Here is a 16,609-nt window from a genome sequence, read left to right on the forward strand (position 1 = left end):
CTTCGTACAAGCCAAGACCGCGTCAATGGCGTGGGAAAAAGACTTCACTTTGTCTTGTGGTAACCTGCATTCCCCCGCCACCGTGTCAATTTCAATCCCCAGAAATGTCATGCATGTATCAGGACCCACTGTCTTGCCCGGGGCCAGCGGAATATTAAATTCCCTGAATAAGGCCACCAATTGGTCCAACGCCTGATTACAAGCCGTGGAGGCGGCCGGCCCCATAACCATGAAGTCATCTAAATAATGCACAACCTCCCTGCAGCCTGTCTTATGAGAGAACAACCATTGTAGCATGCAACTAAAGGTCTCAAAATACCTACAGGAGACAGCACACCCCATGGGCATACACTTATCATAGTAAAACTGCTGGTTCAGTTGGAATCCCAACAGGTGATAATCCTCCGGGTGAACAGGCAACAGGCGGAAAGCGGATTCTATGTCCGTCTTGGCCATGATGGCGCCAGGCCCTAGTGACCTCACTTTATTCAAAGCTATGTCAAAGGACGAGTAAGATACTGAACACAAAGTTGGGTCGATAGCATCGTTCACAGACTCTCCCTTGGGGGCAGATAAGTTATGGATCATCCTGAATTGCCCCGGTTCCTTCTTCGGTACTACCCCTAGGGGTGAGCAGACAAAGCCTGGGAGCGGGGGGGCCCCGAACGGGCCAGCTACACGCCCCGCACTAAGCTCCTTCTGCACCTTCAACTCAACCACCGCAGGCATCGCCCTCGCAGATAAAAGATTATTGCAAAACCTAACCGGGGGGACCCCAAGAGCTGGAATGCGAAACCCCTCTGAGAACCCTGAGTACAAGATTTTGGCTGCTAACCGGTCTGGATACTGATTCAGCCAAAAAACCAGTTTCCCAATGTCCACCGGGGTGGGCAGCTTATGGCTGGGAGGGCTTAACCTCTCTGCCCCCCCCTCCCCGTTCCTTGGATTTTTTAATGCACTTGAATTCGGGATGCGAGGGGTGCCCGCAAAAGGAGCATGCGTGCCTGAACTTGCACTTGTCCGGCGGCCAGGTGCACACCTTCCTGTTAAATTGCCAACATGTCCCCCGCTTATCCCCAGGTCCCCCCTGGGATGTCCGAAAGGGCTGTCTATTGTTTTGCGACCCACATGCTTTGGCATTCACACTTTCCAACCACACATTGACCTCCACCTGGTCCCAACCCATGTCTGGGTCCTGCACCTTCTCCCATCTGAAATCCCTATCATAATCCAGCCAGGCTGTCCCTCCATGCGTCGTGTGCGCTTTCAAAATCCTGTGCATATAGTACACCAATGGCCCCGCCAACTCTGGCTTCTTCTCAATGACTACTGTGATGAACACCTGGAAACCAAATAGCCAGTTCGTGATAGATTCTTCCACCCTCGGTCTCCTATCCTTGGAGGAGTTATCCTTGCCCTCCTTGTCCTTACTCTCCACCTCCATTCTCTTGGGCCTAATCAAAGCAAATATATCTACGAATTCCCCCTTCCAAATTTTTTCCTTCATATCGGGAGATACGTGTGTAGCCAGGCGGCCTGGTTTAGACAAGACATAACCCTGGCCACCCCCCACCATCGCTCCCGCCCCGGGCTCCGGGCCCTTCATCTCAGGCTTACCTCCTGGAGTACTGGGGGCACAAGCGGGGGCCGCCACCGCCGATGGGGCCACCGGGGCATTCAGAGCCTGCGTCCTGGCTAACAGCGCCAATTGCTCCTTGATCTCGCCTAGTGGGCCCTCATCCTTATTCCCCGGGACCCAAGGCGTGACTGCCGGGACCAAGGTCGGTGCCACGGCTACCGGAGGAAGAGGGGGTGCTGCGCCCGGAGCTCGAGTGAGCGCCTTCAGGGCATTTAAGATTTCCCCCAAAGCGCCCCCAGTCCCAGCGCCCTCGAGTTGGGGCTGGGCGGGTGGGCTTACTACCACTGGTGGGGACACTGCGACCTTCTCAGGAAGCACCGGGGGAGATCCCAGCGCCGCTATGGCCCCCAAGATTTCCTTCAAGATGTCACCCGTAGGCACCGGGGCCGGGGGTATCGCCGGAGCACCTGGTGCCGCTGGGGGAATAACAGGCGCTTGAGGCGCGGGTAGAGGGGCCCCTGGCGCTAGTGGTGTAGGCGAAGGAATTACAGGCGCTTGTGGCGCAGGAACAGGAATTACTGGAGCTAGAGGCGCCGCCAGTGGGATTACTGGCGCCTGGGGCACAGGAAGAGGCGCTACGGGTGAAGGAATTACAGGCGCTTGTGGCGCAGAAACAGGAAGTACAGGCGCTTGTGGCGCAGAAGCCGGAATTACTGGAGCTAGAGGCGCCGCCCACGGGAGTACTGGCGCCTGGGGCGCAGGAAGAGGAGCTACGGGTGCAGACGGCGCCAATGGGGGGGCACTCGGCGAAGGAACCCTCGGAGGGGGGGGCAGCCCCGCTCCCCCACCGCTCCCTGTCTTCTTCTGCCCACGTGAGCCCCTAGGATTCTGTGCCCTCGGTTTCTTGGGCAGGGGAGGGAACGCCGCTTTGGGCGGAACACCACGCCTGCGTGGGCGCTCCGCAATGCTCGGGGTCTCTCCCTCCGGATCGGAATGGGGCCCCTCAGACTCTACTTCACTGCACTCGTCGTCCCCGTTAAACTTCTGGAGGAGCAAGGCCAGTAACTGCGCAATCTCCGGGTCTTTGCCCTTGCGCTTATGGCTCTGCCCCCTGGGTGCCATGGTACCTTCTTTGCACCGCTACCTACTACTCTGAGTCCCGCTACCCTTCTCCCTCGCCCCCACACCCACCCTGCCGCCAGGCGACGGCGCCGGAGCTCTGCTGCCCTTTCCTAAGGCCGCTGCAGGCGAACGCGGGCCCGCACCACGCTCTCCGCTCCCAACACCTCACCGGGCTGCAGCAGGAGGAGGCGTCAAACAAGCCCCGGACCCGCGCCCGCCCCCAGCCTCAGCTAACCCCGGCACCTCACCTGGCGACCCGGTCGGCGCTCTCTCCTCCGCTGCACGTCGAGGTTCGTCGGCACTCCGTCAATGTCCTCGGGGGTCAGACTATGGGGCGGGGAAGCTACTGGGCAACCTAAGTTTAACTTAAAGTTTAAAGATTAAAACTAGCTGACTAACGGACAGGGAGTGGCGATCAGGTCCGGCGCAGGCGGGGAAAGAGGCCGAGTTGACCGTGACCCAGACCTAAATAGGTCATGGCCTCTGCCCCACGCCCCCACCGGACGTGCGTCACGCGCCCCCTGACCCGGAAGTACTTCCCAGGATGGCTGCCCATAGGGCAGCCTCCTGGGCCTATGAACCAATGGCGGCGCGGTGTGGGCCGGGGGGCCGGGCCCTAAAGGCGGGCTCGTCTAGCCTCGCCCTTGGTACAGGCAGAGGCGGGCCTTCACTCCGCCTCAAAGTCAAGATCGGGCAAGCACTGGACCTCAGACATGAAGGGCCCTGCAATGCATCCCACATGAAGAACAGCTCTGGTGCCCTCAACAGACGCCGACGACTGGAACCAAACACCTCTGGCTCCCACCTACAGTCTAGAGCACTAGAACACCAGGCCCAGGGCCTTCCAATCAGGAGACAGGACCAAGGGTGCAATACGAAACTTCCAACATCACATCAGCCGTCTCTCGCACACAGATCACAAGTGCAAACTCAAAAGGAGCGCTGCCATGCACAAGTGTCTAATACACAAAGTCAAAGTATTTACAATCATTAAAATAACGATATACCTTCTCAAATGCTTACAATTCTTCCTGATGATTTTATGCTGGTCGAATCACACCGCTTAGAAGCAATTAGTTTGAAGTTGCATTGTGCTGATGTTTCTTTTGTACCCGGGGCCTAATTACAAGTGGGTCATTAAATTGAGATCTCTGCCACACACCTGTATGCAGGGATCTCAATTGGAAGTGAGATGCGGTTTCCTACGGCTAATTACAAGATGCAATAAAGTTTGCACACTCTGTTGAACTTTAGTATGGCAAATTTGTGGGAATTTAACAGACGAAAAGGGCCAAGTATTTTACAGGGTTTGAAGATTTGGGGGCGATAACCAACCCCCCCCCCTCCTCCAAAAAAGCCAGAATAAGTGATCATTATTGCACCACCTCGGTGTCAGGTTATCAGGGGGCGATAATTAACGCATCCCAGGAGGGAGACACCAGGCGCTTAGTAAATGAAGCAAATGAAAAGAAGACAACACCACCAGGAGAGCGCCTCCACGCGTCAGGACAGGGCGCTGACACTTCGACCTACTCTACTGTCTTCGTAATCAATATGAAGGAGGCTCTGCACATCTACCACCCCTGCCTGTAGTACTTTTCCTCCCCGCTTGTAATACTGGGAAGCAGAACAAAGATTTACCAGCAAAAAAGAGACTGTCAAGAGAGGCATAGAATAAAACCTAAAGTCAAAGACTGCACAATGGTCACAAACAAAGCTTACACAAGTACACAAAACTAAAGTCCACATTTGTAAAGCGCACAATCACCCGTAAGGGTCTCTAGGCGCTGGGGGCCGTCGGGAAGATTAAGCGAGCTATTGCCCAGAGTCACATGGTGCTGGGCTAACCTGCCGCCGGAGCCGAGGATCGAACCGTGGTCCCCAGATTCCAGCGTCAGTCGCCCTGGCCGCGGCGCCACACCTCTCCCACCAAACCAAAACTGTGAACATACACCAGTCCGAAGGCTGCAGGCCCACCCTGGGACCCATTTAGTAGTTCTTCCTTCAGATACCGTAGTCAGTGGTGAACGACACCAGTCGGCAAATAACATGGTCGATACGTAAACCAAATGAAAACAGCCTCCTCAGAACAAAAAAAGCCAGAACCTTTGTATGAGGTGTGAGCAAATGCCCCTTGGTGGTTACTGTGGCACGCTGTGTACCGCAAACCTTCACATCAGGAGCGGTTGACTGCAGGTATCACAAATATGAATGCCGTGCAGGTCTATTTGGAGTGGTCCTAGGTGATGCAACCTATGCTCTGAAGGCTGCTGTGACCAAGGGGAAGAGAAAACACTATTTCTTACCGTTTCTCCACCACCACCCCGCAGGCTTGAGCGCTGGCGAAGAGTTGATTTACTCGGTTCTCTTCGGTGTCGAAATGTTTCCTGTAGAAAGACTGGTAGAAAAAGCAGTTCTAAACAAATGCAAATACAATAATATGATACCAATACAGCTACAGCCCAGACTGTGGAGGTGTCACATTTTTTTCTGCGTAGAGACACAAAGTTGAATGCAGGGCTGTTTAGGTTTTAAAAGTAGATGCCACTGATGAAATTAGCTAAATGTATTTAATGCCGTGTAAAGGAAGCAAGAGCAGGAAATGTTTCATGAACCTGCTGCCAACCAACCCTCTTCTATGCTGGTATGACCTTAAAAACAATATATATACTACTTTGTAACCAAGGCGAGAGAAACAAGAACTGGGTGTCACAATTCATAAAGCTCCAAGAAGCCCACCAAGAAAAACTAATGGAGCTCACCACGGGCAGAACATTGAACAAGGGTCTCCACAGACAACAAGCAGGCACAGCCACGAATAAAAGGACTTCCATTAATTAACAAAGTGAACAAATAAAGGACAGTGCAGGCGGTCAGTTCATGTCATCTCAATTTGGTCAGGCTAACTGTATTCCAGGCGGTGGGACCACTCACTGCAATTTACGTCAGTACTGCTGCTAGGATTGGATGACAGACAACAAATTCTGAATTCAGAACCAACTTCTGATTGGTTTACCTTGAGGTGAAACAGGAACGCACAAGCAATAGTTATAAATCAACCTTTCACATTCATGTAACAAAGGTCCTGAAAAATCTCTCTTGGCTTTAGTCACAGAAGAGTGCCCACAGCGTCATGGGCATTCTCAGCCTATTGTACGTGGAACCTCGTGCTAAAGGAGTGGGCAGCTACAGGTTTATGCAGATGTGGCAAGGGAGGATGCCTGCACATGGGCTTGGCTTTTATTGAGACTTTGAACTCAGTACAAGATAGCCTTCCATAAAACAATCTCTATTTTGGCTCAAGATCTGTGATTCTGTCAGATCACGCCACAACCACTTTCAGTCCCATCCCAAGTCAACCAGAGTGGACAAGCAGAATATAAATTTACTGGATGATAAATTGCATTCTTTTATTGACTTTTTGCATCAAAAGCACAACAAGTATCTATCAATGTTTTCCATAGATCAAAAGCATCTTTATTTGTATATATAAGAACGTGGTTTGTTAGTACCTGTTTACTAATTTGGGTTCAGCTACAGAATCAGTTGAGATTGTTTTTACATTTTTTAAATTGTTCTGCCACAAAAAGGTCCTGAAAGTGGCAAATCGTATAAGTGTTGCCTTGGTCTAGAAGAAATCATGATCCATTTTCCATTTGTGTCAGCAGTGATCTATTTGTGTAAAGTGCACCTTAAACAGGGCAGGGGTTGCAGCATTATGACTGGGTGGCTCAGGGGTGGATAGGCTTCCGGGTCTACTACTCAGGCTCTTTTGTCAGAAATGTAGCAGTTTCCTCGACCTCTATGAGAAGCAAAAACATGCTTTTGGCAAGCTCTTTCTCTGCCAAACCCCAAAATGGAGCCCTTAAACTTCCAGACTGTTAGAATTCCTTGCCAAAATGTTATGATCATAGTGGGCATATGTTTCAGACTGGTTTTGGCAGGGCGTTACTTGTGGTCATAAGCCCATGCCTATAAGCAGTGAAGGCAGATGAAAGGATAGGACAAATAATTCTGAATCAGGGGTGTGGAATTTAATAAAATATCTACTTGTCAATGGGACAGGTTGCATCATAAAACTACTTGTTTTGTAATAAAATCCACTTAGACCTTTGGTGCCATGTAGTGGAGACAAACTATGGCAGCAATCGCATTATATAAGAGCTCTGATAATAGCCTCTCTGATTAGGCCAGAGCTCATAGTAGGGTTCAAATACTGGCAATTCACTTGTTTGACCGCCTTTCCACAGATCTACATACTGGGACTGGAGTTAGTATTAAGCAATAGTTCTCTGTGGTTGGAATGCTCTTTTGAGTCTGTGCAAACCTACTAACTTGCATGTTTTATGGGTTTTGATCAGCTTGTTTCTAATATTCTCTCAGTAGCGAAAGGTTGTAAATTTACTCCTGACAAGGGTAGCAGTAACAATTCTTCAAGGTTTGGAGAAAAAAAAAAGTGGTTGGTGGAAAGTCAACTTTTTTCCAAACAGATTTTCACACGAGGAATTCTACATGATTATTTGGCAGTGCTAAAATGAAGTACACAAATATTCTCTAGGACTACAATTTCATGCCCTACTTCTGTAAATTGTTGTGAATTCACGAAAGCTGTAAATCTGCACCACTGGAAGGACATTTGCCATGGGCGCACTTTTGTGACTTTCTTTAAGAATGGGGCCTCTATTTAGATCAAGTGTTTTGTTTTTATTAAAATTCTCTCTCTCCATCTACCGGCTGGCTTTACTGTGAGAGAGAGAATTCTGCTCTTTCACAAGGAGCATATTGGCACGCAAAGCAGTTTTGTTTGGGGAAAGGAACTACTGTGGCAATGTTTGGCTTTTGAGACCAGAAATATTTTTGCTTTCGCCAATGTTTGTTCTAATGAGGAGGACCTGACAGCTCCCACAACAACAGTTTTACAAAACCCATGTCAAAACAAGGCACGCGTTGGCATAACCAAAAGGCTGACCACAAAAGTCATACCTATTGGCTTTGCCGATGCTTGTTTATTTTCATGTTCCCTATAATTTTGTTGCAACTGGTTGCACTGCTTTCCCATTATGAATATTTAGGGGGAAATACTAGCATGCATCAACACAATTTCATAAATGATTCTTCAAAGAAATGATACCTAAAATTTCACAGTAGCTTAACAGAACTTTTTTCCTAGTTTAATTTTTTTATGACTATTTATTTTGAAAACAAAGAATCAACCTTGCTTTCAAGCTTTTACATATATTTGCATGTAATCAGAGCGCATCCCTGAAGCATTACACATAGTCTTATATTGTTAAACTTTGCAAACGCGAGTAAACATTTTTATACTGGAACCTCTGTCCATAGTGCAGTCTGAACTTACAACATTTCATTAAAGCTCTCACCCTAATAATAAACACTTTGATTTCATTAACTTTAAATACAAGTTTGAACAGCATTAACATATGGGCACAACTATTCCCTTCCTGCAGACAATGCCCCTCCCTGATCCATACTGTGGTAGTGTGCACTGGCAGCTAAAGGGTTTGTGCTGCAGGAGGTTCGGCCTACTTGTCCTAAAGACAAAATAAACATGACAACTTCTCATCCTTGACCCCAAAAAAGTGTCTTGGGTGTCGGGCAAAAGGAATTCCAAACCTCTGCTGGAGGTATGCCGAATGCACAACATGCAATAAGCTGACCTGGTTCTTATAGCCTTTGTCCACCCCCAGTGTCTGCGTGCAGAAGCGGTGCTTCACCCCGAAATGCCGCATGAGGTAGGCCAAGTCAATGGTCCAAATGCTTTTAGTCAACCGCAGTTCTCCCATTGCTTTCTGGAACTCTTCTTCACTGAGCTGGTTCAGGTACCTGAGGAAGGAGGAAACAAGTTACAAAAATAAAGAGAGAGAAAGGACACCTTCCTTGGGGGAATAAAACAAGAAAAAGGAAAAAAAGATGGAATATATGTTACCAGTGAACAACACAGGAGAACTGGTCCAAGAGATAAAATTACACAGCTACAGGTCGATAGGGGAGTAGACATACATCAAATGATATTGTATGCACCATACCTGGCATCAATTTCTGTTGTTCTTGGTACTCTCCCCTTAAATCCTACACAGTTTTTGTTGCTGAAATCTGTCTTGCTGCGTTTTTTCCTTGATAGCTGCAGAAATAATGTTGCCCTGAGATTTTTACAGTGAGTAATCACCGCGAAGAAAAAGAAAAAGGGGGCTGGGGGCGTATTTTAGTTTCTATTTTTCCTTGCAGCACTGTTGGACACAGAGTCCTGCCCGGGTCCCTCACCCTGAGACTTACCAAGAATGTGTTGCTGGTTGAAAAGGAGAATCTTCAGGCTCATTTTAACAAGAAGGATGAGCAAGCTTGCTGCATCTGGGTGGGCCTGAGGGCCAGATCCAAGCAGCCAAGCAAGAGAAGGCTTGTAGGCTTAATGGTCTGCCACACAACAGAGTACACACTCCATTGCTCAAAGCGCTGCATTGGTTGCCCATTCAGGAACGTGCCCTGTTCAAAATGGGTTGTATTACTTTTCGGGCTAAGGCTGGGACAGCCCCCGGCTTTATTTCTTCCGAGGTCAAGGTTTACCTTCCTAGCAGAGATCTGCGATCTTCGCAATCCCTACTGGTCGTCCCTCGATTTAAGAAGAAGTCAGGTGGCGTGAAATTTTCTACACTAGCGCCCACCTTCTGGTATACCCTCCCTATTCTTCTAAGATCTTCCCCTCACTATCTTGAGTTCCGCAAAGCGTTGAAAACATTTCTTTTCGCCCGAGCCTTTCCACACCAGTAGTCCGTTCCTCCCACTGTCCTATGGTTGCATCCCCAGCGCCAAGAAACCGCGTGGTAGTAGTGCGCTTTATAAATATTTTCATTTCGTTTCAATTTGCTCTAAAGGTACTGACTTACTCCATGTTTACTTTTATCTCTAACATCAAGCGTTGTATGTGGCGGTTGTTCCCTTTGTTCTCCCTCCCTGCTCAGACTTTACATACACTGGCTATTTTGTACTATTCTAAATATTGTGCTTCTTGTCCGTGATAATCTTGATAAACGCTGCTGTTTTGGGTGGAAAAGCACCCAGAGTCTAACATCCCCCTGTACTCCCCGTGACCCCCTGCACCTCTAGGTTCGTGCCTGGAGTAAACTTAGTAAACACAGGCATTAAGTAATAAAATAAAACATGATCCCACGCCTCCACAGATAAGAAATAGCTTCACAACAGATGTGAAGCAAACTACCCCGTTCGGATGGTCCTGACGGAAAGGAGAAAGGGCAGTGGCCAAAAAGCATCCTTTTCAATGGGAAGCCAGAGTTTAGCATACACGCTGACGCGACCCAATGAAAATAATGGGCGGGGCTTCAAGTCCCCTTCTGAAATCTCTTCTCTCACAATATATCTCGCCGAGCGAGCGCGCTGCAACACTAGGCGAGACCTAGAAATGAAAGTGATAACTAGCCTTTTAGCTCTCTCTTCTGAATTATTTCTTCCCTTCCCCAGAGTGAATACCATAGCTGATGGTGCCGGCCATATTTTGGTGTTTGTAGACAGGCTTTGCATTCCATAGGCCATCCGCAGAGTAGCATACTGAGCATTGTGAACAGCAGGAATTACTATGCATGTTCTGCATTATATATCAAGTGGCGATTTCAGGTTTTATGGGGTTTGTGTTCACTGAACCATACCTAACCATAGGCATGTCCAATACTGCACACAAACTTTGGCAACGTGCATCAGGGTTGACCAAAGGGAACTGGCCCTACAGCTTGCCAACCCCCATTCACCCAAAGTCATTATTTTACTTCTTTTTAACTTACAAAAATATATATCAATTAAAAGTTACCATCTGCCACCACCTGTTTCCATGTGCAAAATGATTGCTGGCTGAATTGCAAAATAAAGTTTGTCATCAAAAATTTCATTGCAAATGTTGCAGTGATATTATCAATGAGGCCCAGGCCATTGGTCAACCCCCTGCAGGCACCTAGTCCTGCGCTACGCATGGCCTTCAGGATGTTTGGCCACATGGCTCGACACCTTTGAGTGACCTTCCTCTTTTCCATCGAAATTTCCTGCTCTATTCGGGCAGGTTTGTTCGCAACACACGACGACTACGTACTGCATTATTTTTTTCCAAATAAACTATTTCTTGTGCAAATGTATGTTGTTGATAAATAAATATACTTCCATTGATAAGCACACATAATAGCAAGAAGCAAACCCTAACTTTTGCCTTGCACAAAACCTACCATGAAATGGCCTTTGGTAGTTTTTGGCTGTGTAACATTTTATTTGTACGTTGACCAGTGACTAATCAGATCCCTATTCATTTTGAAAGATTGAAAAAAAGAAAAAAAAAAAAGAAAGAAAAGAGTTTTGTTTGGGATTTGTCAACAGCCTTGCCCATGCCATATAAATGGATTTGTGTTACTGATATCTGAATTTATGAGCAGTACATGCGACCTTGCTAGCATCCACAGTTAGCTCAACAAATTGAATACCACCAATGGCATTTACGGTCAAGAGAAGTAAAGTACCTCCACAAATATGTTTATATGATAGTCAATATCGCTGAAAAATTAACGCATGCACCTTAAGGCAAAACGTTTTTTTTCTTTTTGAAATGGGCTTTTAAAGCTTGCTCATAGAAGAACTTGTGCCCATTCATTTAAAATAAAGAGCCGTTGTCCTCGTCCTTCAGCAGGATCTCAAATATCAGTGCGGATTATTTGTTCCTTGATGAATAATCTCACTGAAGTTTGTATTCTGGCGCCATAAAGACTCATGGTAGAGTATGAGTGCTCCAAAAATACCCACATTAAATCATTCTCTTGAAATGTACAGTATGACTGGTGTAATTAGTGTTTTCACTTACTGCAAGACCATCCTACAGCAGGCAAGGCCACAATCCCAGTGATAGGACTGTTGGATCGCAGGTACTTTCAACTGGATGTGGTCCTCTAGAAAAAGAAAAAAAAAACAGAAAAACAAGGTTCAACAAAATAAATATAATAGAGCTACTGCCTTTCTTAGGGCAGACCTTACCCATGCAGCTAATACTATAGTCTATTCATTTTTGCGGCAGCCCTCTGGCTCATGTTCTCCTCTAGAAATGGCTGTCTAGTTATTTTTGTATATGTTCTGGTGTTCACCACCTTGAAGTAAGTAGTTATTGTGACCCTTTCCATAAAACATCCTATTTTGCCTTCACACCACCAGATTTATAGAATGCCAATTTCGGCTGAGGCTGGTGTTCTTGATGCAGCAACATTTGACAGTTTCCTGTCTGGCTTCCTCCTGGTAAGAGACAATGGGTGCGCGTCCTTGCTAACACTTTGTTCTACAATTTTCTATATTTTTTAACTGCACGTTCTATGAATTCTCAAAGTTGAAAAAAAAAGTAATTCCCCATCAACCCCCCCCCCCCAAAAAAACCACACACAAGAGATCAGAATTATGTCAAACAAAGACGAAAACAAGCATTTACAATGCAATGGTTTCGCCTTTGAAAAAAGTTTGAGCTATTGGCATTGAAAATGTTAAAATGTGTATTTATGATTTAGTTTTGAATACAGATAAATAAATGTTATTGTTATTTACATTGTCATTAGCTTAATCTTTTGCAACTGTGAGACCTATTGTACTCTACGGACAAGCTCAGCAGACACACACCCAGAGCCACACACACCTAGAGCGCCACATTCACACACACACAGAGCCACACACACACACACACCCAGAGCCACAGCCATACAAAGACACTTATAGCCATAGACACACACACCCAGAGTTACACACACCTAGACAAGCTCAGCAGACAGCAATTAGTACCACACACACACCCAGAGCCACACACACACACACCTAGAGCACCACATACACACACACCCAGAGCCACACACACCCAGAGCCACAGCCATTAAAGACACTTAGAGTTATAGACACACACACACCTAGAGCCACACACACACATACACAGAGCTACACACACACACACACATAAACCCAGAGCTACACACACACTTATAGCTATACACATACAGAGATTCACATACACACTGAGAGTCACACACACTTATAGCTACACACACACACCCAGAGCCACACAAACACCCAGAGCTACACACACACCCAGAGTGCCACACCCAGAGACACCTAGAGCTACAGACACAAACACCCAGAGCCACAGACACACACACACACTCGTAGCCACACACACACAGATCCACACACACACCGAGAGCTACACACACACTCGTAGCCACACACACACACGAGAGCCACACACACACCCAGAGCTACACACAAACACTCCGCGCCTGGCTACCCGCATGGGTGATTAGCCGCACTTTTCTAATTCAGATGTGATATATATATATATATATATATATATATATATATATATATATATATATATATATATATATAGATATAGTGTGTGTGTGTGTGGTAAGTCACAAGATGCTGTCTTTATTTTGTTAATGTTAGTGTTACTGCTGACTCCCCTGACGTGTGAATTACAGACTGATTTTAGGAGGAGCTCACCTCTTCAGTAAGAGCCGTTAATTAATCCAAAAAAATGTAAACGATCTTAGACATCCACAGAGTTTGCGCCTCCAGTAACAAGATTTCAAGGAGACGCATGACCTCCAGTTTCTGGTGAAAAGAGCTCACTTTTAAATCTTATGACAACGCACTGTGTTTTCACAGTTTTTGTCCATTCTGGAGTGAGAGGGGTGGTGCCTTTATTGCCTTTCTCAGCTCTCTCTGGCCTCACTAGTCGACATGGCACAAGGGCTGGTCCAGAGCCAAACATTCTGCCCCCATCGAGGCTCGAGCTTTGATTGGCGCTCCCATTTATGCCAATACCAATATTGATCCATTGCAGTGCCTCTGCTTCTGCCAATACCAGTACTAATCCATTGCTGTGTCTCTGCTTCTGCCAATACCAGTACTAATCCATTGCAGGGTCTCTGCTTCTGCCAATACCAGTACTAATCCATTGCTGTGTCTGCACTGGTGCTGGAGAGCTCAGCAGAGGATGTACGTATAAAACATCCCGGCCATGGCTTTTGCCGTATTTAAGAGCATATGTGTACATCAGTGGCAGGTCCCCCCTCTTGTGCACATGAGTGCTCGGTAGCCATGGGCAGATATCCCTGTGAGGCCCAGCCCGTCTAACACTGGTGATTGGCTCACTGCTCACTGGTGCTTTATAATCTGTAAAGATGGCTATGAAGAGGTCTCTTAGCACTAAGTGATGACCCTGCATTGTGACAGGAACCACCATTTCTTTGCAAATGATAACTTATAATCAGGAAATCAGTGGGTAATGGCCGGATCGAGGGAGCTCTGAGAGAGCCATCTTGAGCAAGGGGCTGATTGTAATCTGCACCGTGCCCCGAGCCATCAAAATTAGCCGTGGGTGTTGGAATCGCAGACACGGTTCACCCCAATCAGCCCAGTCCACACAACTTATGCTGGAGGTCCCAGCATTCTATATGACACGCACAAAGGCCCGTAGTAGTGTGTAACGCATGGGCTCCTTTTCAAGAGCAGAAAATATTAGAAGGGCCTAAAAGATGCAGTCTAGTTCCCTGCACAATACTCTGAAATCTTCATTCTGTGCTAGCTGCACTTTTATTTCGGCGGGCACTCTGCCGCCCTGCGCCGCTACAGTGGCAGCCCTGTTTCCAATTAATGAATGGCCCTTGCTTTCTGCATGTAAATTCATCAAGGCGCAGCGTCTTTCTGTTTCTCCCCGAGATTATTTGGCCCCAGAAAAGCTTTCGTTTTTAAGTAGCACAAAAGCCGTAATTGGCATGCTTTGTAAGGAAGTGTCAATGTGCGAGAGAGGGAGATCACGGCGAATTCTTTGAAGCCTTCGTTCCCCTTTGCACCGCCGCCTCCTCAGCAGGGTCACTGAGATCAGTAGCTTTCCTTGAAATGGCCATTTTCCCTAGCAGGTGCATAATACCCTGTATTTTCAGATTGTTTTTCCATTCTGAATGCCTGGCAGGTTGATTGCTCTGGCTGCATTGACGGAGAAAGGGCTGACAAATGCGCTTGGGCTGACTGAAAAGACAGTGATTACTGTTTTCCTTTGTGGCTGATTGAGGCCCTTGAAAGGAAAGATTTTAACCTTCACCATTTGGTTCAAAAGTATGAGCATATATTGAAATCATTCATGTCATTTATCTTAGTTTTGTAAACTTGTCTGCACGTAAAAAAAATCACTCCATTTCAAGTAAACGCGGATTGGCACACGTCATTATCATTTTGATTAAGTTGCGTCTATTGTCGGGCTTTACGGGAACCGTTCTTTTCTGCCGATAAAGTTCTGGTTTTTTTTTCTCTCGGAGCAGCGGCGGAGTTGGGATATTTTCAGACCTTTCTCAACCCGTCACTATGTGTGTGGTTTGGCAGCTGGTCTGAGCTGCAAGCTGTATTTTGTTTGCAGGGCGAGGCCTGTCTCTGGGCCTCCTGCGAGGCTGGTAATTGCCCGGGCCTGCCATTGGGGAAAGACATGATTGGAGTCAGTCAGGCGGAAAGGCGGGGTGCCATCCCATTGCCACCGAGCTGCGGAAAGAGACAATCCCAGCAGTGCCATCTGGTTGCTGCTATCTAGTCAGCTGGCCTGGCTGCCGGGACCAGGGCTCGGCAGCTGTTTCCCATTTCTTGACCATTTTTTTCCTTCTTTTTTGTAAACACCCTGGGTAACTTTGAACACGGGTCACTGAGACGGAGCTGTCACAAGCAAGAAGCTTCCTGTCTGAATAGCGTCTCATTACAGAAGCCTCCTGCTGACATGGCCTCGTCGCCAGATGACCTATCTGTTTAGCGAATAAACACAGTCTTTCCAGAGACTTGCTCCGAAGAGGCAGGAAGCCTCAGCTCCATACACTTTTCTGTATGTGATAGCTTCTTCTTAAGATTTTGCAGCCAACTGCTCAAAAAGACAACCCTTGTGTGTGGTCTGTCGAAAGTGACCTTGGTGTGTATTGGTTCTTCTGCCCGCAACACCGAAGTTTACCAGCATTCGCTGAGATTTAGAAAAAAACTCACTTAGCCCTAAAATGCTCATTGACAAACATGGTATCGCCGCGCCGCAAATGCGACTTGCATTTGGAATGACAGAATAAACAAGTCAGGTCCCGTGCTGTGATTGGCTGACGTCACGGGGGTGTCCCTGACGTCAGCCAATCACAGCGCGGCCCGGGAAATGATGTCACGGGGGTGTCCCGGGCCTGCAGCCAATCACAACGCGGCCCGGGAAATGATGTCACGGGGGTGTCCCGGGCCTGCAGCCAATCACAACGCGGCCCGGGAAATGATGTCACGGGGGTGTCCCGGGCCTGCAGCCAATCACAACGCGGCCCGGGACACACGGCAACAAGGGGCGGGCTTAAAAAAGACCCAGAAACGCCCCCGAATCGCGTTTTCACTGGAAAACGTGATTGACAGCCAATCTCTTCCAATGGCTAGCCTCCATTTATGGAGCTAGCCAATGGAAGAAGGGGCGGTTTCAAGTCCCCACTATAGAGATAACATTAGATTTCGCCTGGGCGGAGCAACTGCTACGCAGTTGCAACGCCAGGACGAAACCTAAAAACCATTTCATGGAACACATTTCTGAACAAAGACTTTTTGCACGATACATCTGAAAAAGCAGTTTTCTTTTAAGGGAACTTCCAATTGAAGGAGGGGTTTCATGAGGTTAAACTGCACAATATGTAAAATTTCTCAACCTTGTAGGTAACATTTTAAATGTTACACCCCCTAGAGAAAAATAAAAATCGCCTGGTCCTGTACTAAGGGTAATCTTTTACCAGCATTGGGTCTGTGGGACACTGCTGCTGCATTTGTTCACCAGCATGATTTAGTTTGGACTATGCTTCAGTAGTGGGTTTTTTT

General features: G+C 47.3%; 1 protein-coding gene across 2 annotated transcripts in view; it reads right to left on the reverse strand.

The window, feature by feature from the left end:
* Window positions 1-16,609, reverse strand: part of GUCD1 (guanylyl cyclase domain containing 1) — a 31,931-nt gene that overhangs the window by 12,346 nt on the left and 2,976 nt on the right. For both annotated transcript variants that reach the window (XM_078667761.1, XM_078667762.1), the window contains exons 2-4: window positions 11,571-11,655; window positions 8,380-8,545; window positions 5,008-5,099 (exon numbers count right to left, since the gene is read on the reverse strand). In XM_078667761.1, the coding sequence (XP_078523887.1) occupies window positions 5,008-5,099; window positions 8,380-8,545; window positions 11,571-11,655 (343 nt within the window). The remainder of the gene's footprint in view (window positions 1-5,007; window positions 5,100-8,379; window positions 8,546-11,570; window positions 11,656-16,609) is intronic.

Source organism: Lissotriton helveticus, chromosome 11 (assembly GCF_964261635.1).
Source record: "Lissotriton helveticus chromosome 11, aLisHel1.1, whole genome shotgun sequence".
In the NCBI taxonomy this organism is placed as follows: Eukaryota; Metazoa; Chordata; class Amphibia; order Caudata; family Salamandridae; genus Lissotriton; species Lissotriton helveticus.